A 23,587-nucleotide genomic window follows, 5' to 3' on the forward strand; every position below is an offset into this window, starting at 1 on the left:
TGGGGACATAAAAATAATTTGTTGTCGATTAGTCCGGGTCTCAGCTTTTAAATAAACTAGCAACGTCAGTCCACATTAGTGCTAACTACACCTTTGTGTTTTCTATTGTATTATTCGTAGCTAAGTGCATGTACAGCTAGTTCATATTATTTTCTTTTAGTGTGTGAAGTTCACCTTTTTACAAAATCAACCGTTTGAGGCATGCGAATCTTCCCCGTTGGGACGTTGGGTGCACTGCACAGTCATTTCTCTCGTGTATGCTGTTTTCACAAGTAATTAACGATGATTAATTTGTGCACGGAGAAGGGCAATGATGCATTCCTGAATCAATTAGAGATCCATCTGCAACCATATATATATATATACTGTAATAAAACAAAATAGCTCACACTATAAAATAAGTTATTTGAAAAGTTAGTTAATGAGTAATAAACTGAAACAAACCGAGTAAAGGAAACTGTAAAGCCAGCACCTAGAGATACAAAAAAAGATACGGTTCCTTCAATGATTACACGGTTTTGCCACTCACTCCTCCCTTGCGTTTGCGTGGTGTTTTTGTGGACGACGCCGTCGTCGCCAGCTTCATGTGGTTCTCGGCTGCCCCCTTCCTCCCTCCCTCCCGTTCCTTCAGAAAAATCCCTTCTTTTTTACTCGGAGTATTTAGCCCCTCTTATTGCAGACACATCTCTCCCGCGGTGGCGCCCAAAACTCGCGTTGTTTGCGTGGAATCCTCCTGTTTCACTCTACCCGAAATCTCTTCTTGCCCAGCTAAGAGAAAGCAAATCTCTTCTTCTTGTTGTCAGGCCACCGATTGTGCGTCGATTTGTTTCCTCTCCGGGTCTTGTGACCTGTGCAGATCCAAAGGTGCGACCTTTACTGGAACTCTATCGTCTTGGGCGGTTGAATTGGATCGAATTTCGATCCATTTGCCGACGGTTTGGGCGTTCGTGATCCGAAAGGTGGGAGCTTTGATTGGGTTTTCTCGTGGAGCATTTGTGTTTGCAAAATGCTCTACTTGAAGCAGCCGAAGAGGAGCTGAACGACAGAGAGTCCTTTGGTTTTTCTCAATTTATCAGTCAGGATTTTCAGAGCTCTTGTGTTCGTCTGTCGATCTGATCCGATGGAGGCTATGATGGGTGGAAAAAAATTCCTTCAGAAGTTTCGGCTCTACGAGACCAGATCAGTACGGATCTCTTGCCAATTATGTTTCCTTTATTAGTCGCTTGATTTGGTTGGGATTGCGGGTTCTGTGAACTTGAATATCTCTTCTATGTCAGTAAACATCGTGTTTTTGACTTTGCTACAATGGTTTGTGCTCTTTTTTTTTGTTTACGGTTGATTGGATTCTTGTGTGATCTAATGCTTTCACCGCGTGATGGATATCCATTATGACTGGTTCGGGAGGTTAAAAGGCTGCAAAAAGGTGGGGGAAAGATCCTTCTTTTTGTTTCTTTTGCAGGGGAAGGAAGAGAATGAAAACAAAAAGGACGTTTCTTTGTGCTATTTCCCTGCAATTATTTCGGACATACTAAGTGTTGGCTGGAAAGATATTTTACTGTTGTGTTTCTGGCTTCTATTGTCTGATAGCCTTCGCCTTTCGTTGTCTTAAACCGGTGCCAAAATACTAGGCTTCAGCTTGACTTATTTCTATGCATAAGCTTTTTCAAAGTTTCGAGGATAGTTAGCTTCTTGATTCAGAAATCAAGATCACTTTTGATACAATAGACAACAGGCGTTGTTTAATATTCGTTCCCCTTTTACTGTTCTATTGATTTACTGGAGATGAGGTTTGACATCGAAAGCTCTTATGCATTTCATTCAGTGTCCAATTTTGTTGTAGTTAACATGCGTCCGCCTTTTTGGTGTAGAAATTTTATCTTATTGGAAGAGACAGGAGCAGGACTCTCTGGAGGGTGCTAAAAATTGACCGGTTGGAGTCTACTGAGCTGGGCATTGAGGAAGATCCAACTAGTTACACGAAGAATGAATGCCAAGAACTGCTTTGGCGGATTCATGAGGGGAATAGGTTGACTGGTGGATTGAAATTTGTCACGAAATGCTACGGAATAGTTGGTAATGCAACTTCAACTGAAACTTTCTGAGTGTATCAGTGACAGCTTTGGAGCAGTTCGAATTATAACGTTTACTACTTCTTTGCTTATTCAGGTTTTGTAAAGTTTCTTGGCCCTTATTACATGGTTCTAATAACCAGGAGAAGGAAAGTTGGCACAATATGTGGCCATGAAATTTATTCTATTGGCAAGAGTGAAATGATCGCAGTGCCAAGTGTTATAGTCTGGCCCAACGTGGCTTATTCTAGGGATGAGAACAGGTCTTTTGTTTTTTCAACATGTAAATATTGTGTATTGTCTGTTGTAATTACATCAGTGGTTTTTAACAGTGCCAAAATTGCCAGCTTGCTTTCTTGCGTACATTTTGTAGTTTTGTTATTCATTTATCTTATTCTTGGCCACTTGGCCTCTTTCTTTTCCACATATTTGAGTTCATTTTGTTGCTATGTTGTGTTGAGACGCGATTTTGGTGTTGATGTATCTTTTCCCTAATTGCACTGTTTCAATTCATTTGCATAATGCCATATCAGGTTTTCTTCATATATTCATGTTCCCAGTAGAACATGGGTAATTCCATTTGATGATTGTCCGATTGTACAATGATATAGTAATATTTGTTCTTTGTACGCATAATGCCATTTTTACTATAACCACAAAGTTTGCTTGTTGAGAACAATGTGCATCCAACTTTTATAGCCAGTACGTCATGGCAATTCTCACAGTTCTGAGCATGGAATGTTTCAAATTTCCATGCCGCAGCAGTATACCATTATTCTTACTTACTAATATCCATTCTTTTGTATCTATTACAAGTATATTTTCAACTGTTTTCTCGTTTTCATTATCTGACAAGATTTATGTTCTTCTCTCTCACTTTGTAGATATAAACGCCTACTTTGCTCGGTGGATCTTTCAAAGGATTTCTTCTTCAGCTACTCTTACAACATCATGAGCAGCCTTCAGAAGAACATAACTGAGAAGAATACTGGGCAGGTTGTTTATGAAACAATGTTCGTATGGAATGAGTATCTGACACGAGCAATTCGGAACCATCTCAAGAATACCAGTTGGACTGTTGCCTTAATCCATGGATTTTTCAAACAGGTAGGCTCTTTTGTAACATATTAGATCTTTCGGTAGCATTTTATTTTATTCCTCCTTATCATTCCTTATTAATGAGCTTATCCATATCACCAGTACTTAGTACTTAGGGCTGCTGCTAACTCAATGCCATCCCACTAACTTACACGTTGTACTCCACGCTTCGTGACCTCATATATAGTGAAAGCTTGAAATAAAGGGTTTGCAAAGGCATGGCTTTGTATAACCTGCTGACTTTTTCCAGTTTGAGCTGGTTGAGGCTTTCCCGAGTCGAAACATTTGCTCGTAAGTCTCAGCAGACTGCTAATGTCTTTGTTCCGTTTTTAATCCAATTTTTGTATATTGCTGAATGCTGAATTGCTGATACATAACAATATCATACATTCTGAACATTTCAATGCTTAGATATGAAGTTGCACTGTTTTTTCTAGTTATTTTAATGTTTCAGAGCTAGTAAGCATTGGGTACTGTCTCCTGATCCTTTTTCATGACCCACAAAAACGTATTGTGAAATTGACATTCCTAAATGTATATGAAAACCAAGTACCATTTGAAGATATTCCTAAATGTATATGAAAACCAAGTACCATACGAAGACATGCTAATACACCTGTTTTGATGCATTCAGTCGAAGCTCTCATTATCCGGGAAGGATTTCTGGTTGACACTTATAGCTAGGCGTTCACGCCATTTTGCTGGAACCAGGTTTGTATTACAACTTTCAAGCCTTTAGATTTAGAGGTTCAATTTGGATAAAAAGAAATAAATGTCAATTTAACTTTGTTTTCGTCTCAACAGTATCAGTTTATCTTTTCTGAAGACTTCTTTTGTCATTTTGAATTACAGATTTTTGAAACGAGGTGTTAACGAAAAGGGTAGGGTCGCCAATGATGTTGAGAGCGAACAGATTGTTTTTGAGGACACATCTGATGAAATCCCACATCAGATAACTTCTGTTGTACAACATAGAGGATCGATACCTCTCGTCTGGTTTCAGGAAACTTCAAGAGTCAATATTAAACCAGATATCATATGTAAGTCCTGCCGGCCGTTAAGTTTGTCATGATTTGTTCTGCAGATTGTCTCCTCTGATATTCCAATTGCCTTGCTGCTGCAGTAAAACCAGATGTGGACTACAAGGCAACTCGCCTTCATTTTGAAAATCTTGCACTTAGATACGGGAACCCTATAATCATCTTGAACTTAATAAAGGTAAGTGTTACATAATGTTTTTTTGTACTTTGACATGAATGATGTGTTTTGACTTCCATTTATACTCAATGACTTATATATCTTAGGGTTTGCTGCTCCTTGTTATAAATCTGAATATAACTTTTGGTTACCTTAAATGTCTTCTACTCAGACTCGCGAGAAGAAGCCTCGTGAATCATTGCTCCGTGCAGAATTTGCAAAGGCTATTCATTGCATAAATAAGGGGTTAACAGATGACAAGCGTCTAAAGTTTTTACACATGGATCTCAGTAAGCTTTTTCGAAGGTATTGTGTTCCAAGAGAATCTTCTAAGATCACTCCTGCAATATAAGTTGATCATCTTGTAAAGTACCTAGAATGCTAAGTGTGACATGCTATTTGCAGGAAAGGCACGGACGTGCTTGCTTTGTTGACCAAGGTAGCATCAGATGTGTTGGATCTAACTGAATTCCTCCACTGTGAGATAACTACATCAACAAAACCTGAGGATGCCTCAAGGTAGCTTCTGGTCTACTTGGGATCCATTTAAAAGTTCACTAAGAGAACCTTATTTAAGAATCCATAAATTCCAGCTGGGAAATCACAGGAAGTCACTCCCTCCAGACCAAATTCCTGAAAACATTTCACTTTTTAAATTCGATCATATATATATAACTAAAATTAGTTAAACACCTAGACTGGTCTCAAGGAAAATCATGCGCTCTTACTTCCTGTGAAATGTACCTTCACAAAATTTGATTTTCAACATATTATGGTAAATTTATGTCAAAACCATACGTTAGAGATTCTGCGAGGTAACATTAAAAAAAAAGCCTTCGTTTGGACAAAGAGGGATTATCTTCTTTGATGGGTGCTGTTGGTCTTGTTTTTTGGTACTCAATTTGCAGTCCTAATGCCTGTACTTGGCATACATTACAGTGGACAAGGAAGTGTTACCAAACCATGTGATGACAAAAGTAACGACGGTCCAAACATCTGTGCAACTAAGTTGGTACCTCTTTTACTACAGAAGGGTGTCCTCAGGACAAACTGCATAGACTGCTTGGACCGCACAAATGTTGCACAATTTGCATATGGCTTAGCTGCTTTAGGGCATCAACTTCATGCTCTAGGGCTCACGGAAGCACCTAAAATTGAATTGCATGCTCCTTTGGCTGATGATCTGATGGACTTCTATGAACGGATGGGTGATACATTAGCTATTCAATATGGTGGTTCTGCTGCTCACAACAAGGTACATGTAATGTTATATTAGCTGACTCCTGGGAACATTATCTGCATTTCACTATGGAATAATACAACTCTTAATAACATGCTTTCTTTTCCAACTGTAAGCACACTTAAATTTATAGCATCTGAATACTCTGCAGGATGTGTACAATGGGCTCAATTTGTTCTTTACCCCCTTTGTTATAGATTTTATTTCATTGCATTATTCCTCCCTTTTTCCTAATTCATTTCTCTCCCTTTTCCTATCAGTTTGTTAAATCTGTAGTGGCATGTTTAATTTGAAAGCACGCAAAAGGTAATATGTCACCTGAAAGTATAGTTTAAAAAGGTCGTTATTATCAAAGCACATTATTCTATTCCAAAAAACTTATCATTTGAGCAAGATGGCACATACCGGGGCAACTTCTTCCAAAACATGTCACGTTTCCCTCGCGGATCTATGATTGGATAAAGTTCTTCAAAATACATGTTGCTTGCCAAGCAGAGTAATAGAGGTGGTTATTAGGGCGAGGATATGCATAGCTATCCAATCATATTAAGTGTATTTTATGAAAAGGTATGAAGCAAAATTCAATCAACAAATGTTTGCAGCTGAATATTCTTGTCTAAACAGCATCCATTTTTTTTACTGATGCCAGTATATTATCATTTATGGCCTCTGCCAAATCCATAGTTAATAGTTCTGAATTTGTTTCTTTTAAAGTGATTCTAGTCTTCTTGATAGCCAGTAAGGTCTATAGACAACTAGTCATAAACGTGTCCCTTCCAATTCCAAACTTCTTGTTTGAATTATCAGTCTTAAGTTCTCCATGTTATATACATGTGCCACAGATCTTCTGTGAGCAAAGAGGCCAATGGAAGGCAGCAACACAATCTCAGGAGTTCCTTCGTACCCTTCAACGTTACTACAATAATGCCTACACAGATCCTGAGAAGCAGGATGCTATAAACTTGTAAGTTTCTTAATATTTTCGAAATAATATTCTGTAGGAACGACAGAACCAATGGAAAGCCTCAATATTTGTATGGATACCAGTAAAGGCTTATTTGTCTTACAAAAATTGCAGGTTACTGGGCCATTTCCAACCTCATCAAGGCAAACCTGCACTGTGGAAGTTGGACTCGGATCAGCATTACAACATTGGGAGGCAAGGAACTTTAAATGAAGAGATTGGAAGGTGCGAATTATACTTTTCCAATATTTCTTGCAAAGGCTGTATCTAATATTTAACTTTTACATCTGAATATGATGGTTACCGCACCATTTTGTTTTCTGTAGCTGCGAGAATAGCGTTGTTTGTTCCACAAAAATAGCATCTTGTATTAGTTTTAAACTGCTTGGTTTCCATGTCTAATTTAGTGATCAACACATCTCGTTTCATCAGATCATTCATAAAGAGGTCGCTGTCGGACGGTAATATTCTGTGCGAGAACAGTGTAGCTGTATCTAACTGCAACGTTGGAGAAAACAACGCAGAATTGCTCCCGATGCAACAGCTGAATGATATTAGAGAGCCTTCTGATTCTGCACCAGAGATCTCCATATGCGAACCTAACATGTACCCCAGGTTTGTTTATTCTTGCACAAAATTTCTACTGGAAAACAACAGCCTTTCCATGAATGTAATATGAGCTAACTGCATTTTCTGATATTCAGTACTAACTATGGCACAATGCCTGGAAGACACTCCATGTCAGAAGAGCGGCAGAATTATTTGAAAAGATTAGGTTACCCTGAACTTCATTCCTCAAATTTCCTTGACCTTGATTTGTTGTCATCTTCGGGAAATTCTTGTGACGAGGAAATTTTCGAGAGGTAGAATACACTGCCACTAATTTACATATCCCGCAACTTCCTTTACATTCTCATCCCCTTGATCTGGCAACCTAGGATTTATGATATTTAGGCCAGTGATGTGATAGTACTCCCAGTCCCAAGTATTGAGATTGTTGACCTTGTTAAGATGTTTCAAATCCTAATTTGCAGGTCGTTGCTGATCAATTCGCCTATGGATGTTATCAGTGTTGAGTCATCTACGTTGTACAGCGATCAAGGACACCATGATGAGGTTAGCCTAGTTATCTAAACTCTACCTCAAGCTATCTATCTAACAAGGCAATGAAGATTATATGCAACTGAACGACCTGAAACTCTGCCTTCCCTTATATCTGAATTTTATGAAATGAACCTTCTTCCTTTTACCAGGGAAGGGATGATACAGATCTGTCGCGCTCGAGCAGCCAACTCTCAGACGTTCGGGACTATTCCGACCTCTTTGCTCAATGGGTCGCTAATGGAGGCATGCTTTGCTACTAGGCGCTGAAATTTTGTCATGGAAGCAACTCTGTAGAAATTTTGCCCCAGCAGGAAGATTCACAGTTAGAGCAGATCAAATGGCTGACGGCTAGGCTCATCTGGATGCGCAGGAGGCGTGACTGAAGCGATGGCAACCATGGGAGAAACCTCGCATCGGCACAGTTGGGAAGCGTTGATATTCGGAGGAGGAACGAGATGATATTGGCTCAGTTGGGTACATGATGCAATTTGCTATGGTGAAGAATTGACCATAGCGCAGACAATAAATAGGCAAAGTATATCTGATTCTTTTAGCTTAGTTTACTTTTCCTTCTAAATAGATAATTATAAAAAAAACTTGCATTTAAAGAAAAAAGAAAAAGAAAACTATCGTGAAAGAAAAGCACCTGTCCTGTAAATAGTATGTTACAGAAGTGTAAATATTTGCTACTTATAGCTCTGTTTCGGAGGGCTCTGTTTTTCTTTGTATTGTTCCGGTACTACATTCATTTGCGGTGGCGTATCAACACGCGTCAGACAGCTCGTGAGTTTGCGGCACTTACGGTGCTTTGTATCGACCGGAACGAGCGGTGGAAGCGCCAGCGTCGGTGCATTGCAGATTTTTGGGGTTCTACAGAATTTCATCTTCGTTATCAGGTACATACCAACACGGTACCACTCTTCATCGACCATGGAGCACCATCTTAGAAGACGCAAGTTGAGGACACAAAAACGACATGCACATTGCGAAACAGGCAAAATAGCCCAGGTTTCCAGTTCCAGGGTTCATGTTGCTGAAGCGGCAAGACATTTTTCAATCTCTGCTACTAAATCAAACTTCCATTAACTGGGAATGTAAACATATATGATCCATGGAAATCAGATCTTCTCAACTGAACGAGTTTACATAGAACCATCACATTGCACCGATCCACCGAATATAAGCAAAACTACTTATACAACATCTTCCCAAGCTCTCTCCCCTCGTAGCAGCAGTGTTCAAAACAGGGACACAACAAGTTCAGCTAGAAAGCCCTAAAACTCAAGCTTCGGAAAATATTTAATTTAAGCTGAAGAAGACTTCTCATAGTGACGGCCTAAGCCTACTCACTCCCAACCCTGGGCTGCGGTTTGTGCCGCTGGGTCCCAACCAGTAGGAGCAACCACAGGAGGAAAGCACCACCCACTGGTGCAGGTACAGGGGCCCCTGCTTGATCCCATCCATCAGCAGCAGCAACCGGAGCTGTCACCAAAAAATTGAAACAAAAATGAGACCAACTCATTTCAGGTTACCACAGCAAATCTGTAGAGCAGTAACTCAGTGCAGAGCAAATGATCAACATTGCAGTTTCTTGCCAAAGGTGATTAAATTTTATTAAAAGGGGATTACAATACAAAGTACATACCTGGAGCAGCACCCCATTCGGTACCAGCGGCACCGATAGCAGCAGGCGCAACAACATCAGAGGTCCACTGGTCACTACCCCATTGATCAGCTGATGGGTAATCAGTGATTGCGGCAAAATCAGGGGCCGCAGCAGCAGCTTCCTCAGGGTCTCTGTAGAAGAACAAATCAACCTGCAAGGAACACATCGTCAGCAACATTGAACCATCCGCTTAACCCATGGCTTCGAACATTGAAATGGCAATTCTTGTCACCTGGTGATCAGTCCTTGGGTCAGTGAGGATGAGCAGGCGTGGCTCGCTGAAGGATGTCTAGAGCTGGTTGGTGAAGGTACCAGGGGTGTGCTTCCTAGCGATGGTGTGGGCGCCTGTGTACTGCGCGAACTTGAGGACGGCGCGCTGGCCGTAGGGGCGGGCGGACTTGGACGATGATGTCCTGCAGGTTCTCGATGGCAACGATGACCCTGGCCGCGAGCTGGAGCTTCTCCCATGTCTTGCCAAGGTTGATGACGTAGATGCCTAATGGACACAATCACACAACAATGGAGGCATGGGCGGACCCAGTGGGTAATCCGGGTAGGCCTACGACTACCCGGATTTTTTGGCCCACAAATTTTTAGGCCCATCACAAATAAGAAATAAGCAAAAGCCCATATTACCTGCCATGTAGTGTGTATGATTGCCGGAACGCCCGAAGCCGATTGGCCAACTAGCCCTAAGCGTACGGCGACGGCCAACTGGCGAGGAGAGCGAAGAGCGCGCGGCGGTGGTGGTGGCGGCGGCGGGCAGACGAGCTCGATGCGGTGCACTGGGCGGCAGGCGGGCGCGCGGCGGGCAACGGGCCGGCGCTGCGGCTGCTGGTGGGTGCACAGCGGTGGGAGGCTGCAGGCGGCACCACGACGGGGACTCCTTTGCCGGCGTGGTCTTACGTCGTCATCGTAGTCTCACTCCTCGCCGGCGCCTCCATCGTCCACAACATCTACAAGCCTAACATGGTCCGTTAGCCTACCACTCCCACAACCTGTTCGACGGAATTCCTACATGGATCTTCTTGTTCATTTCTTCCTTTTATTTTCTACTCCTGCAGACCATTCCTCCTGTGGAGAGTGCTAGCAGCGGCCAGGAGAGCTGAGTTCGAATGCTGGGTACCAGGGTTTCAATGGTTTGATTTTTCTTTTTTAATTACCATATCGTGTCGAGGGATGCTGCTGAAATTACTTGCTTCCTTCAGCCAGCAACATACCTTGAGTCTGAGGCTCTGAGCTAGCTGTTAGTTACCACTTCTGAATTTTGCAATGCTGCAGTTGCCCTCTGTTTTTGTGGCTCTTCTTTTCAGCAAAAATTGTGTAAAACAAATGTACAAATGTACAAAATTTGCTGCAGTTGCCCTCGGTTAAGGTCAACAATGGTTATATTATGTTCGAATGTCTTTTTTAGTTTCCAATTGTAATGTTACATCCAAGGTCATAATCCCAAACAAATGTACAAATATTGAAGCTGATTCAACTAGTTGAGATGTTCGTATTTCAACATTTTGTTTTCTTCTATTCTGACAATTGCATGATGCATATGATTTAGACTTTATGATTGCAAATTTGTGAAATTATTGTAGAATTGTTAAGACACGAAGGGGAACGGAGACATTGCGTCACCTTTTCAAAAACATGAAGCAAAGTAAAAAAAATAATGCGGCTGAAGTGCAAACTCAAGAACAAGAAACACCTTCTATTTATGTAAGACTTTATTTCATATTTTCATATTTGGACTTATTTTAATATATTTATATTATACTTTTAGCAAAAAAAAAATATTAGATTCGAAATTTTATAGTGTCCGTGAACAACCAGTGATGAAATCCTGGTCCGCCACTGAATGGAGGGACATATCACCCTCAACAGTTCCTCTCGGAGAAGAGAAGCACTACTTGCAAGATAACTACGCTGCTAAGTAGCTAATTACAATGCAGATCAACACTAAATACGAACAAAACATAACCTGGATTAGTACTAACGTCGTAACATAAACAACGCACGCACGGCGACACGGTTCACAGCCCAGCTACGCAAGACGTTTCATGGCGAGAACACAGGAGCACCAGTGGGTGGTCTGTCAGAATACATGGACGCACAAGCGGCGGAGGAGAGAAGGCCCAGAAGGGTGGGGATCTGCAGGGACAGGCACGTACCGTCTGTGCGGCGCTTGTAGACGTAGCGCTCCATCTGGAAGTCGCAGTTCTTGGTGCCCAGGTGGACGTGGGCAGCGAGCATCATCTGTATGTCCTGCTCCCGCTGGGACAGCGCCCGCGTGGCGCCTCCGCCTCCCGCCGCCGCCATGTTGAGTGTGGATGCGAGTGCTTGGGGATGGCAACGCGAAGGGAAGAACGAGAGGGCTAGGGAAGCTTCTGCAACGACGAAGTGCGCGTTGGGCCATGATAGAATATGGGCCGATCCATTCGCCGGCGCAGATGAATAGTAAAACTAGTCTCACGACAGTGGATAATAAAAGTGGAAATATTATTTAAATTTTAATAGTTTTTATTAGATAGGAAAGAGTAGAAGAAGAGCTGCTATGAAAACCAACTTGTATTTTATATTATATAGTAGAGATATTTTATACCATAAAATAAGAACAAATTGTTCTAGGTTTCTTCAGCTTCCATGAGTTCCCCAAGTTCATGGACAACAATGGAAACACCAATACCATAAAGTCATCCTTTATTTTGAAATCTCTTAAATTTTCTCCGACGAACACAACACCTCTGCCGAAACATAATTCATAAACATCAGTGGTGATCAACCATCTACTTTCCCACTACCATGATTACAGCTGATCATAACGACGTTGCAAGACCCGGGGAATCATCACATACTTGGCACCAAGGGACAGGCAAGACTGCGAGACTAAAAGACCAAATTGTGCCAGCGACCATATAGAGCTGATGTGCAAATTTTGGCTCTCCGTACAAATGCACAACTGAGCATTCATTAAAGTAGGCACTATCAGTTGCGAGTACTCATTTAGTCAAAACAGGTATATCAAGATAATCTTGAAACCTCGACGCTACACCATAAAATTGGAAATACAAGTGCTTAGAGAAGCTTCACTCGCTCTGAGTTCTTTATAAAGCTCTCAGTATGCCTGAATCAGCTAAGGACAGGGAATATGCGAGTTACATGCTCAAACGGAACTGTGTCAGCTGTGTTCTTCTTGAGCTCTGGGTGATTGAACTCGTTGCGCGGAAGGACAATCACTTGAGACTGCCCACCCTTCTCAATCACCCACCCTGAGTTTGCAGCATGGTACTCCAGAAACTTGTCCAACGATAGACCTTCGATGTTGATTGCCTGAAAAGAAAAGTGGTGTTGTAACATCAAGACGAAACTATCCAAGTAGTATACCCCACGTAAAAGAAGCACAATCTGGATGATGGTATCTTTATGGTGATCATGCTTTTATTTGACAGTTGACAAAGCATATTCCCACCTATCATTTAATATGATTCTTACATTATCAGGGTCAAAAAAATGTAGAAAAAACAAGCTCATATGACACCTGCGCTTCCCGAAGAACTTGAAACATTTACTAAACAGGGCAAATATTTTACCTCTGCAAGAACAGGCCTCGGAACTTTCTGGTACGTCAAGGAAAGCACATGAATCGCATAGGCTTGAATTGCCTGCTCAAAACCTGCACATAATCCATAGCTTCAGTACAACTTAGGCTTTAGGTCAAAATCCACAGCAATTTCATGATAGGATAAAAAATAAAGTTACTAGCTCGCAGGTGTTCTTCCCATTCAAAGAATCAACATAAAATGAGGTTAACATAAGACACCTTAATGATTAGGTAAAAAAAGATACCAGGCACATTGTGGCCAAATAGGAAAGGTACATAAAATAATTTTCGTGAGCATGAATATGCAATGTAAACACAGCAGTGAACGCCAATAATGAAAAGGACAAGGTTAACCTTTTTACCGAGAAAGAAAAGGGTTCTGCCGAAACAATTAAACAAAGCTTCCTTAGCAATAGCATCAAACCAGAAAACCTGAACAACAGACACTTGCACCCAAGTCTGGTGACAGAAAGCAAAAAGAAGCACAAGACCAACATCATCTCAAACTTCTACTGGGAATCCCATTTCAACATTTAAATTTGAACATGCATGAGGATTCCTCTAGGCATTAAAACTCAGATTGATGCAACAAAATTACTTTACAATATATGACAGATAATGCAGAGCTTAACGCAAGGACTCAAGAAATATATTTACCTGGAACAACTTCCAATATGTGGCGGTTCTTTGCTGCTTCATCCCAAAACTGACTGAATCTAGCAGTCTTTAAGCAAAGTACTTGTGTTAGCTATAGATTCCACACTAGTTTTACTTTTTTTGAACATATGTACATAAGTTAGACCAAGTGTGTACCTCCAGGTAGTGAGAAAGAACTATCAATGTCTTGAATTGCTCCTCCATTTGCTGAAAAAAAAAGGAGCAGACAAGTGAACTCAACATACTAGCAAAACATGTCAAGAGAGCCAGCAAGAGAATGTAACAAAAAAAACATAATTGAACGCAACAAGACAGCTCTGGTCTGACATCTGATACATTTATAAGATTAATCTGTTTCATGCAAAATTTCAAACTCTCAGTAATCACAATATATACTTCAAACTTGGGTGCGGGGTTTCTTCAGTGAACATTAAAGATTGGATACTATGCACATTCGTCAAGTTCAAGCCAGTACTATATACTGCACAACCCAGGTCTACACAGCATATCTGATAATATTCAACTAATAGGGCAGGATGCAAATTTGCATACCACATGCTCAGGGATTAAGAATAAGCACAGACTGAAGTCAGGGGCTGGCATTGCCATGAGAGCCTGTTAACAGAACAATATGGACAAAGCCAAACAGTCAGAAGTGGACCAAGAAATGTTGCAGATTAAAAAAATTGATGCAACCATTGGTTGTTCTGACCTTAATCAATATGCGGGCTACAATCTGTATGCTCATCCTTTCTGGCTCAAACTGCAAAAAGTAACGAGTCATTAAGAAGAAATATAAATTGAGCCACAATATTGGTAAAAAATGGTTTTTTTTTTTCTGGAGACGCATTGTTACCTGGTACAGGCGAAGAAGGCTGAGATTTGCATCCAAGTTATATGTTTGCGATGAGACCTAAATAGGTTCAAAAGACTAAATTTTAAAGGACCGAACCATTAGGCAATTAATGTTGCAATAAAACTAAGTCCAAAACTATAACACATGTATGAACCAACTTAGAACCTAAAGAAAGTTTTTTCAACAATGCTTCACTAAGTCAACAGCCATAGATCCAATGAATTAATAGAAGCAGTTCAATCTATGGGTATCATCTGCCGAAAACTTCATTTTGCAACTGCTGCATGACCCTTGACCACAGATCTTAGAAAGTGAGCACCGCTCTCCATGCACCATTCCTGAAGGTGGTGATGGGAGATGAGCACACATTGATGCACGAGTGTCGCAATTAACATCTTGTAACAGCAGTGGCATTCCTAGCATGCATATTCTAATCATATGAATATGCCTCTTTTGCACTCACCGTAGAACTTACATAGTATTCCTACAAACTGCACCTATATTATAGAAACTCCAGCTGACCATAAATCATAGATAAGCACAGCCAATCGCCATGCTTAATGCATCCACTAAATTCACCACTCTACAGCAACTAAATACACTATGAGCCGCCTGCAAAGATGGAAAATATTGCCAACTTTCTAGTATCATCGGGTAACAACGACAGCCACCATTGCATGTGCCAAAACTGCGCGGTTTAATAAAGCATCCGATTAGCCCGCGATTTCGCCACCATTCAAACGTAAACATGAGAACGCGCTATTTTTCAGCATTACCAGTAACAGAATCCAAACCACACAAATGAAACCAACAGAGGGAAGATCATCCGAGGAATAGGGCTTACCTGCTCGTTGACGAACTTCTCGAGGTCGTTGAGGATGTCGGGGTTGTAGGGATTAAGGGCCACAAGGTCCTCCACCGTGTAGTTCTCCGCCGCTTGCTCGGACGCCATCGCCGGCGGTCTCGAAAACCCTAACCCTAGGAAGATCTCGCGCGAAAGGACTTCCGAAGGGGAGAGAGGGGAAGTGGCGGCGCAGAGGAGAGGCGATGGAATGGGTTTTCGGGGTTGCGTGAATTTGTTAGTTTGGTCCCTCGATTATCCGTGTCCAGCATATGGAGACCTACGCTGCAGAAAACAACAAGGGCAAATGCGTTGGTGCCAACTAGAGTTTAGATATTGCATATGCACCCCTGCTAGATGTAAGACATTTGGTAGAGATCACTTTTTAAATCACGTCAGAATTTGATAATATATATTAAAATAAAGTGCTTTAAGTATTAGTTTTAGTTCAAAATAAAAATAATATAGCTTATCTAAATATCCTTAGTGTACTATAGCTTCAGCTCTATAAATTTTAAGAATAGGAATACCTAGCTCAAAAATTTTTTAAAGTTGTAGCTCTGCCAAATCAAACCTAAAAACTTAGGAATGGTAAGAAAAATGCATAGGACAATGAGAGCATGGGCATTGGCCAATGTGAAATTCTTGTGCCTCAAAGCATAAAAAATGGTAATCCAGTATATATTTGAGCAATCCAACTGTTTGAGATATAAATTTTGTAAATCATCATGGATAAAATCCAATATATTTATGTTTCATTCACACACTTTTAGGTGCCACATTGAGATATAAATTTTGTAAATCATCATGGATAAAATCCAATATATTTATGTTTCATTCACACACTTTTAGGTGCCACTAGGAACACGAGAATTTCGTCCTATTCCTGTAATAATTGGACTACTATGAATTCTCTATGAAATACATATGTTGCATACGACGCCTTAAAGTTCCACGCCAAATATATACTCCCTTTGGCCATAAATATTTGTCATTTGACTTTTCACGATTTTTTATGTGCAACTTTGACCATTATATTTTTATTTTTTTCTGATTTTTTTTATTTTTTTGCTGATTGGTATGCTATGTGTGTGAAACCGCCACCACATCATCAATAACAGCCTATAAAACTAGTAAAAAGGTGAAAAGTAAATGGTTTTGAAAGTTTGAGGTGTAAAATATCCGCTTTTAGAGTTTAAGGACTAAAATCGGATTTTATGATAGTTCAAGGGCCAAAAATAGTCTCCTTCTATAAAAATATTTTTTAAGATAAATCTACATATATATTTTTGATGTTTCTAAACTAAATATCTGAAAACTATTGACGGTTAAAGTTTTAAAAGTTTAAACATATCTTAATCAAAGCAACTAAGTATTTATAACGAGGGGAGTATAAAAAAAAGCTGCTCTATTTTGCATTGGGCCGAAAAAGTTCAACTTATCGTGTATTCTTTAAGGAAGTATCGTGCTATAACTTTGCATATAAATATATAATGCTGCCATTTCAGTGGTTTCTAAGGCTTACCAGATTAGTGAAAATCTTATGGCGTGTTACAGTTTACTTAAGCGAGGTGGTTACACATGAACGTTGACTAGTGTTTCCCTATGAAAATATCAGTAAATGCCATTGTTTGAAGTTGGAAACTGTTCTCCCATTATCCTGGAAAAATCCTCCCACTGAAAACCAAACTTTAGCTGGTAGAGTACATGCTCTTCTAGAGCTCTTTCTCACAAATGCATTTTTCACACTTCACAATCATACACATGGGTAGATCCACCGTGGGTGAAGGGGCTCAAGCCTCGCACCTCCGGGCGTAGCTGGGAGCCCTTGAGCTCACTTTTAATTTTTAAACACGGAAGAAGAAGACGAGAAAGAAGAAGAAGCGACGGATCATCTTACATGATGACCCTGCTGGATCCGCCATTTATCATACATAATCTAGCAAACACCCCCAGTGTCTCAGCGCGACGATCAAGACATCAACCAAGCAGATGAGAAGAAACCAGCCGAACAAGCTGCCTCTTGCGGTTCTCAACGTCCCTCCTCAAGGCGGCGATCTCTTCCATCCGGCGGCAGCATTCAGAGATCAACGCCGCATGCTGCAACTCTCCGGCCTGGTCAGCTCCGTTCATCAGTTCACGCACGATGCTCGCCATCTGCTCGTCGTGAGGACCCTGCATGATCAGCTCCCTGATCCTCGTCAGTAGTGTGCTCCCCACTGCCGCATCGCCCATCTCTGCGAAGACATGCAGCGACGACAAGTCGACAACGCTATCACATCAGGTGTCAGTGTAATGCTTTCACGAACTTGTGTGTACCTGCATGGCTAACGCTGCCTGCGACTGAATCCACAACCATCGTCTCATCAGCAGCCACGCCGTGGAGATCATCGGGGACGGCCGGCAGGTTCAGGTCGATGACCACCGGCGGATGCGTCCGACGGCTACTAGAGCCCTCGTGACGCGGGAAGTTGAGATGCGCCCTCTTCCCGCGGATCCGGCGGGCCGCGCGGTCGTACGCTCGGGCGGCCTCCTCGGCGTTGCAGTACGTGCCGAGCCACACGCGCCGCCCCTGCCGCGGGTCCCTGATCTCTGCCGTCCATTTGCCCGGCTGGCGTTCGCGGACGCCCCTGTACTTCTTGTAGCTTGGGCCGGCCACGCGTAGCGTCGAGCTCGTAGGAACGGAGGCAGCTGGAACCGGACGTACGATGCATGGAAACACGAGGAAATCAAGCTAGCAATTTTCTGCAGGACGAAGCTCAGTTCCGGAGTTGGTGGTCCGATCCATCGTACCAGCAAGAGAAGGGGCTTCCGGCCTCGAGGCACCAGCTTCAGACGGAACGGCCGGGGACGCGTTCGGGACGAGGTCGGCCGCCGTAAGCAGCCGGTGCTGCGCCGCCTGCGCGTGGATGATCTCGAAGAGGATCGCTCCCCCGCACATATCGTCGTCTCGATCGTCGTCTTGGCTTTCTTTCACCGTTCTTGGCCGAAGTTTGCAAGTCTGCTCCGCGGGAGAGGGGCAGCCGAGCCTCGCGCGCCGGAGTCGTAAATAGAGAAACCCGGCCGGTGACATGGGCCGGCGAAGACCGTTGGCTCCTCCTCGTCGTCGCACCGGGTCCTCAACCTTGTGGGCGCCAACTCTGCGGGCTTCAAGTGGAATTCTCAAAGCTACGAACAATCTTGACAAAAACACGCAGATCCTAAACGGACGAGCTGACGATGTAGCACCTTCTGAATTTTGGCTGAACTAGCTTTGCTGCAATAGAGTTCATCTGCCCTCCATTTTTTTAAATGAACCGGTAGGAGATCTGCCGATTTTAATTATATAACAGGGGAAAACAAAATACAAAGTATAGAAAACAAGTCCAACTTTGAGCTGGTGGGGCCACGATCGCAAGTACACACCGCAGACCACACACTCCGGTCATCAACGAAAACTAAGAGCTAACTCTATAAGTTTGGCATGACGCCGGCCAAATGCTTTGCTCCCGCCAGTACTAGGTCCGTGCTTCTTCTTTAATCTTCTTTAATCGCTCTTTACAAATCTTTCAGCATATAAGCCACTAGGTGACAGTTTAATAACAATACCGTGGGCTCTTTCGAGCCCACGGTGCCAAAGGCCGTCTGAGAGTCCCCTGGGTTTTCTATTCCCACAGAATTGCACCAGTTGGATCAACAACTACTAGTAGATGGATAGGGTCATGAGCTGTAATCATCCATCACTTGTATAAGACGATCACATTGTCCTCATTTTAGTAAGTGCTGGGAACCCTTCGGTTTCAGGCAACATACACTGATGCGCATAACATCATGACGTGGCATTGCTACTTAGAGCAACCCAGTTCATATGCATCCTCATTTGCTCGTCTGACGCTACCCTGAGTAAGGTGAATGCCTGAACTCTGAAGGACTGAATTCCTCCATCACCCGCATTGTTTTCAGCAGCAAGAGGTGATTTTGCAAGGCCCATGTGCCCTTGTTTGTTACATGTAAGTGATCATCTGCATTTCATCTCTCTTTTTTTATGTCTTATTATAATTAGGAAATGCTGTTGTTTTAAATCAGTTTTGGTTCATGAAGTAACCACTTCTTTCAGAGAACTCGTTTATCTTGCTCAGTTTCTTCCAGGCTTTCGAAGGAACGGAAGATCAATAAGAGGGCTTTCGGTCTTCGAATTTCAGAACCAAATTCAGGATCTCTTCTAGAGACTAGAATCCTTAGCCAGAGGCAAACTCGAAAGAGTTATTCGCAATTCTCCACTTGCGTGGCCAAGTAGGCCAAGTAACAGTACTCTGAGGATACAAGAGGTGCTTAGTGGGCATAGATAGTTCTATTGATCTTGAACTTTCTGTGCAAAAAAAGGGTAAGCTTTTGAGCAACTTTGTGCCCAAAAAAACCCATCTCAAGAGGATTGAAGATCCTAGTATTTCCTGTGATGTGCTTGGGGAATTATTACCCAAGTGGAATTGATGATACTGATTATTCGAACACACCTCCCAATGATCAGGCGTCTGGAAACAAGAGCAATGTCTCAGGCAACAAAAAACGGCAGGAGACCACAGGGTTAGGGTAGGGGGTTGATTAGGGGGCTTCCTTTGTCGTCGATTTTAGAAGAGCTCTTGGGGAGGGAGGCAAGCCCGGCGGAGAAGGCAGGCGTGGAGGTGCGACCGCGGGCGACGGAAGACCACTGGGAGGACCGGAGCCAGAGCGGGGGAGCTCCAAAACGGAGAGGTTAGCGCGGTAGTGGGCTGTAGGCACAGATCCAGCGGCGAGGCACCGCCGGAGATGGCGGGAGGAGGGCGGGGCGGGGGAGCAAGGCGAGACTTCAGCGCGGTCAAAGGAAGAAGTGTGTTGCTGCAGGAGAGAGGAAAAAAGAAAGAAGGGTGGCCGCACGATTGAAATCGAATGGTTGAAAGTTATTGCCGGAAGAGATCTGGTTTTTCAGGTATCTGATAAATAGCGCAACCCTTATTTGAAACCTACACAACTTTTATTACCAACAGCTATGATAGCAGATGATCCAATCCTGGTGAAGAATCATGCATGGACCACAAAACTAGGCCATCAGCCATCATGACGGCCATTATGTATAGAAATCTATGACAAGAGGCGCAACTGGTAGTTTTCTGAAGGCAAAGATTAGGTATCCTGACTCTTGAGTTATAATGGCATGGTGCTCAAGTTGCAGGCAAACAATGCTAGGTCTGAAGACTTTGGTGACCTCTCCCCATGAGGCATTCGCCTTTACTCTTGCTTCCTTTTCTAAATTTTTTTCCTGTCTTTGCTTGAGAATCCTGCAACCCAACTTGATTTGGAATGTAGTTGAGCGAAGTCGTTGTCGCAACCATATCCAGGCAAGCAAGATACAGCAAGATGTGCAAATTGCAGCATAGTTTATCATACAGCAACAGATGAAACCAGCGGTGGCGTTTAGGTGCCCACCGGATTGCGAGGCGGTTTCCACATCCGTCACAAGACGATTTCTGGAAGAATTCATTGGCAAACGAGACAACTATTTGCAGGTTTAGAATATGAGTCATGGAATCAGACAACATAGCAAAGAACCAAAGAAGTATTGCCGGTTGATAGGAATACCATGGTTGTGTTTTCTGAACTCGTTCAGGACTGCTGATTGGTACAGTAAAAGAGCTCTATCGTGAACTGTCAACATTGACGAATGAAGAGCCACCTAATTTGCAAGGCAATCAGAGATTTCAATTTCGTTTTACAATTTTTTTCGTTCACCATCTAAAAAGAACGAATTCATGAAATTTCGGTCAACATTGACGAATGAAGAGCCATCTAATTTGCAAGGCAATCAGAGATTTCAATTTCGTTTTACAATTTTTTTTTCACCATCTAAAATGAACGAATTCATTAAATTTCGGTCATTTTTCATCATTTATTTTATGGGTCTTACATGTCAATAAAAAAAATTCCAAAATTATATATTTTGTTCCCCTCCAAATTTCTCGAAATTCATGAAATTTTGGCGAAATTTTAATCCCTATTCACCACAATCTATAGACAGTATTAGTTCCCAACGAAGCAAATTTGTAGTTGTACAATTAATCAAATGTTTTTACTATCCAAATAAATTCAGAAAACTATGATCGCAGAAAATTACTCGACACCGAAAGGATGGCTCGGTTGACACATAAATCAGATTGAACCTGAACCAGGTTCACAACCTTATTTGGCATTAAAGATCACAACCACAAAATAGACGATATTGCCGACATGTTCCATTCATAGGACTATTGATCAACAGTGCGAAACACCACACGAGTAGTACGCATTATCATAGAGTATAATACAGTACAGTTTGATCAGGAGGCCGGCATTACAGATACGTAATCTAACGAGCAAACTCGAACAGCAATTTCACATGATCACACCAATCAGCAAGTAAGAAATATCCATGTCGCCCTCAGCTGCATCGTCTGGTTGAACATCAACGCCGCCTCTCCTGAACCAAGAATAAGAATCAGACAAGGGTGATCGAGTAAATGAACGTACGGAACAGAACACAAGATTACATGACGAACTTTTATATTCTTACAACTGAGTGCAACAGATCGGATACATCAGAAGACAGCGCCATCGACGGGGAACTCGTCGAAGCTCCACAGGCTGACGCCGTTCATGTCATTGTTCACGTCCTGGCCGGCGAACAGGCTGTCGATGGATTCGTACCCATCCGAGTAGGGAAGTTGAAACAGCATGAACGGATCGAACTCCAGCTGGCCAGCGAGCTCCAGCGAGGTGCCCCCGCAGCTCCCATCCGATGAGTCGTCGTACCTCAGCTTCTTTGCAGGGCTCCCGGACTCCGACTCAGCGCTGCCAGTGAAGGAGCTCGCCATGGCCGGAGGCGCGGCGTGGTAGGTCAGGTCCACGAAGCTGTCCATGTCGAACGATGCCGTCGTTTCAGGCTTCACGACCAGATGTTCCTGCTTGTTCTGTCCTCCACGCGAAGCGGGCTGCGCTGCAGCAGGGGATTGCGGTTTTGGCGCCGATCTTGCGTCGGCGCGGCGTGGGCGCGCGCTGGGCGCGGGGAAGTTGACCTTGGCCTTGCTGCCGCGGAGGCGGCGGGCCTCGACGTCGTACGCCCGGGCGGCGTCCTCGGCGGTGTTGAACGTGCCGAGCCAGACGCGGGTGCCCTTGTGCGGGTCGCGGATCTCCGCCGCCCACTTGCCCCAGGGGCGCTGCCGGATGCCGCGGAAGCGGCGGCCGCGCTTCTTCTGGCTAGCCGCCCGTGCCGCGCGCCCGTCGTGGGCTGCACAAGAGTTCTTTCCCTTGAGATTACACTAACAGTCCATGTGCACGTCACGATCAAACCCAAGGACGCGCGTGAACACTCCATTGATATAGGTTGGTTTGCACCCTCGAATGAGAACGATGTTGATTACCTAGGGAGAACGCGGGTTTGGACGAGAACACGAAGGGTCGTGACGCGAAGTGGCCCTCAACCTCCTCCTCGTTCTCCACCGCCTCGTCCAAGTCGTCGTCGAACTCCTCGAAGGCGGCCTCAAAGTCGTCGATGTTGGCGTCGTCCTTGTGGTGACGCCTCTCGCTCCTGCCGCCGCCTTTCTTGGAGCTCGCCGGCCAGAGGTGGCCTTCGGTCACCGGCTTCGACGCCGCGCGCCGCGGTTGCGGGATCAGCTCCGCGAGGATGGCGCCGCCGCACATTGCTCACAGCTTTGCGTGTTCCAAAACTTTTCTTGGACTTGTTTACGTGTGTTTGTTCGTGTTGTCTAGAACCGAGAAGGTCGCCAAGGGAGGGAAGAGATTTATAAACCAACGAGGATCGATGGTGGATGAGTTGCCATTGGTCTTGTCTGTTCTACGTGGAAGGCGTGATGACTGGCATGCCACATGGCACGCCCAGCTCAGCTCAGCGGATCACATCGTGCATCTACGTGCCAACTGGTACGCCACGTGGCATTCCCTTTCTTTCAGGGTCATATTTTCAGATACAATTTGAAGGAGCAAAACTCAAACTTCGGTACCCCTTGGCAAATTATATATTGCGACCCAGCTCATTCATATTGAAATGAAGACGATATACTTTTAAGATCCTTTTGATACATTGGATTAGAAAATCCTTTGCCGGAAACTGAGATGGACTCAGTAAAATGAAAACTCTCATCAGAAACATACTTTCCCTTAACATCTTACCAGCATCAGTCTAAATCGCCAATTTCAATCCGAACATGAACCTGTCCCAATATATTCAGTTATGGCCTTTGCTAATTGCTGCATGAACAATTTTTATTTGGAAAACTTAGGTTTATGCCATCATG

At 43.2% G+C, this 23,587-nt stretch overlaps 4 protein-coding genes across 4 annotated transcripts; 1 reads left to right on the forward strand and 3 right to left on the reverse strand.

Annotated features, from left to right (window-relative positions):
• The first annotated feature begins 536 nt into the window (after positions 1–536).
• LOC133911746 (phosphoinositide phosphatase SAC2-like) lies at positions 537–8,380 on the forward strand. The gene is made up of 16 exons (XM_062354131.1): positions 537–1,183; positions 1,869–2,073; positions 2,167–2,332; positions 2,954–3,176; positions 3,802–3,878; positions 4,020–4,207; positions 4,291–4,385; positions 4,537–4,670; positions 4,770–4,883; positions 5,304–5,619; positions 6,447–6,568; positions 6,683–6,793; positions 7,001–7,183; positions 7,273–7,431; positions 7,603–7,684; positions 7,822–8,380. The coding sequence occupies exons 1-16, from the start codon at positions 1,121–1,123 to the stop codon at positions 7,930–7,932; spliced, it is 2,349 nt and encodes a 782-aa protein (XP_062210115.1). The 5' UTR covers positions 537–1,120; the 3' UTR covers positions 7,933–8,380.
• A 378-nt stretch (positions 8,381–8,758) lies between these two features.
• On the reverse strand, positions 8,759–11,799 carry LOC133911747 (uncharacterized). Its single transcript, XM_062354132.1, has 4 exons — positions 11,501–11,799; positions 9,571–9,834; positions 9,318–9,489; positions 8,759–9,154 (listed from the first exon to the last, which is right to left on the reverse strand). Exons 1-4 carry the CDS (start codon positions 11,743–11,745, stop codon positions 8,996–8,998), a joined length of 840 nt encoding a protein of 279 aa, XP_062210116.1. The 5' UTR covers positions 11,746–11,799; the 3' UTR covers positions 8,759–8,995.
• Positions 11,800–12,256: 457 nt separating this feature from the next.
• On the reverse strand, positions 12,257–15,542 carry LOC133911748 (eukaryotic translation initiation factor 3 subunit K). Its single transcript, XM_062354133.1, has 8 exons — positions 15,288–15,542; positions 14,444–14,500; positions 14,300–14,350; positions 14,140–14,202; positions 13,744–13,794; positions 13,588–13,654; positions 12,920–13,002; positions 12,257–12,659 (listed from the first exon to the last, which is right to left on the reverse strand). The coding sequence occupies exons 1-8, from the start codon at positions 15,393–15,395 to the stop codon at positions 12,459–12,461; spliced, it is 681 nt and encodes a 226-aa protein (XP_062210117.1). The 5' UTR covers positions 15,396–15,542; the 3' UTR covers positions 12,257–12,458.
• Positions 15,543–17,037: 1,495 nt separating this feature from the next.
• On the reverse strand, positions 17,038–23,060 carry LOC133910453 (uncharacterized). The gene is made up of 7 exons (XM_062352849.1): positions 22,694–23,060; positions 21,873–22,560; positions 21,683–21,753; positions 18,873–18,928; positions 18,078–18,531; positions 17,604–17,975; positions 17,038–17,521 (listed from the first exon to the last, which is right to left on the reverse strand). Exons 1-7 carry the CDS (start codon positions 22,971–22,973, stop codon positions 17,265–17,267), a joined length of 2,178 nt encoding a protein of 725 aa, XP_062208833.1. The 5' UTR covers positions 22,974–23,060; the 3' UTR covers positions 17,038–17,264.
• Between the last annotated feature and the right edge of the window lie 527 nt (positions 23,061–23,587).

Source organism: Phragmites australis, chromosome 3, assembly GCF_958298935.1.
Source record: "Phragmites australis chromosome 3, lpPhrAust1.1, whole genome shotgun sequence".
Taxonomy (NCBI): Eukaryota; Viridiplantae; Streptophyta; class Magnoliopsida; order Poales; family Poaceae; genus Phragmites; species Phragmites australis.

What these genes read in the sequence shown, in the direction of transcription:
- LOC133911746 (XM_062354131.1), top strand. Translation starts at nt 1,121, where the DNA reads ATGGAGGCTATGATGGGTGGAAAAAAATTCCTTCAGAAGTTTCGGCTC. An exon ending in CGCCATTTTGCTGGAACCAG is followed by an intron (nt 3,879 to 4,019) that starts GTTTGTATTACA and finishes TTTGAATTACAG; the next exon opens with ATTTTTGAAACGAGGTGTTA. An exon ending in TATTAAACCAGATATCATAT is followed by an intron (nt 4,208 to 4,290) that starts GTAAGTCCTGCC and finishes TTGCTGCTGCAG; the next exon opens with TAAAACCAGATGTGGACTAC.
- LOC133911747 (XM_062354132.1), bottom strand. Translation starts at nt 11,745, where the DNA reads ATGGCCCAACGCGCACTTCGTCGTTGCAGAAGCTTCCCTAGCCCTCTC. An exon ending in CTACAAGCGCCGCACAGACG is followed by an intron (nt 9,835 to 11,500) that starts GTACGTGCCTGT and finishes TGTGTCCATTAG; the next exon opens with GCATCTACGTCATCAACCTT. An exon ending in ACCCAAGGACTGATCACCAG is followed by an intron (nt 9,490 to 9,570) that starts GTGACAAGAATT and finishes TGTTCCTTGCAG; the next exon opens with GTTGATTTGTTCTTCTACAG.
- LOC133911748 (XM_062354133.1), bottom strand. Translation starts at nt 15,395, where the DNA reads ATGGCGTCCGAGCAAGCGGCGGAGAACTACACGGTGGAGGACCTTGTG. An exon ending in AGAAGTTCGTCAACGAGCAG is followed by an intron (nt 14,501 to 15,287) that starts GTAAGCCCTATT and finishes GAACCTATTTAG; the next exon opens with GTCTCATCGCAAACATATAA. An exon ending in CATATTGGAAGTTGTTCCAG is followed by an intron (nt 13,003 to 13,587) that starts GTAAATATATTT and finishes GATTATGTGCAG; the next exon opens with GTTTTGAGCAGGCAATTCAA.
- LOC133910453 (XM_062352849.1), bottom strand. Translation starts at nt 22,973, where the DNA reads ATGTGCGGCGGCGCCATCCTCGCGGAGCTGATCCCGCAACCGCGGCGC. An exon ending in TGGGCTCGAAAGAGCCCACG is followed by an intron (nt 18,532 to 18,872) that starts GTATTGTTATTA and finishes CAGCAAAGCTAG; the next exon opens with TTCAGCCAAAATTCAGAAGG. An exon ending in GGAAGCCCCTTCTCTTGCTG is followed by an intron (nt 17,976 to 18,077) that starts GTACGATGGATC and finishes GTCCGGTTCCAG; the next exon opens with CTGCCTCCGTTCCTACGAGC.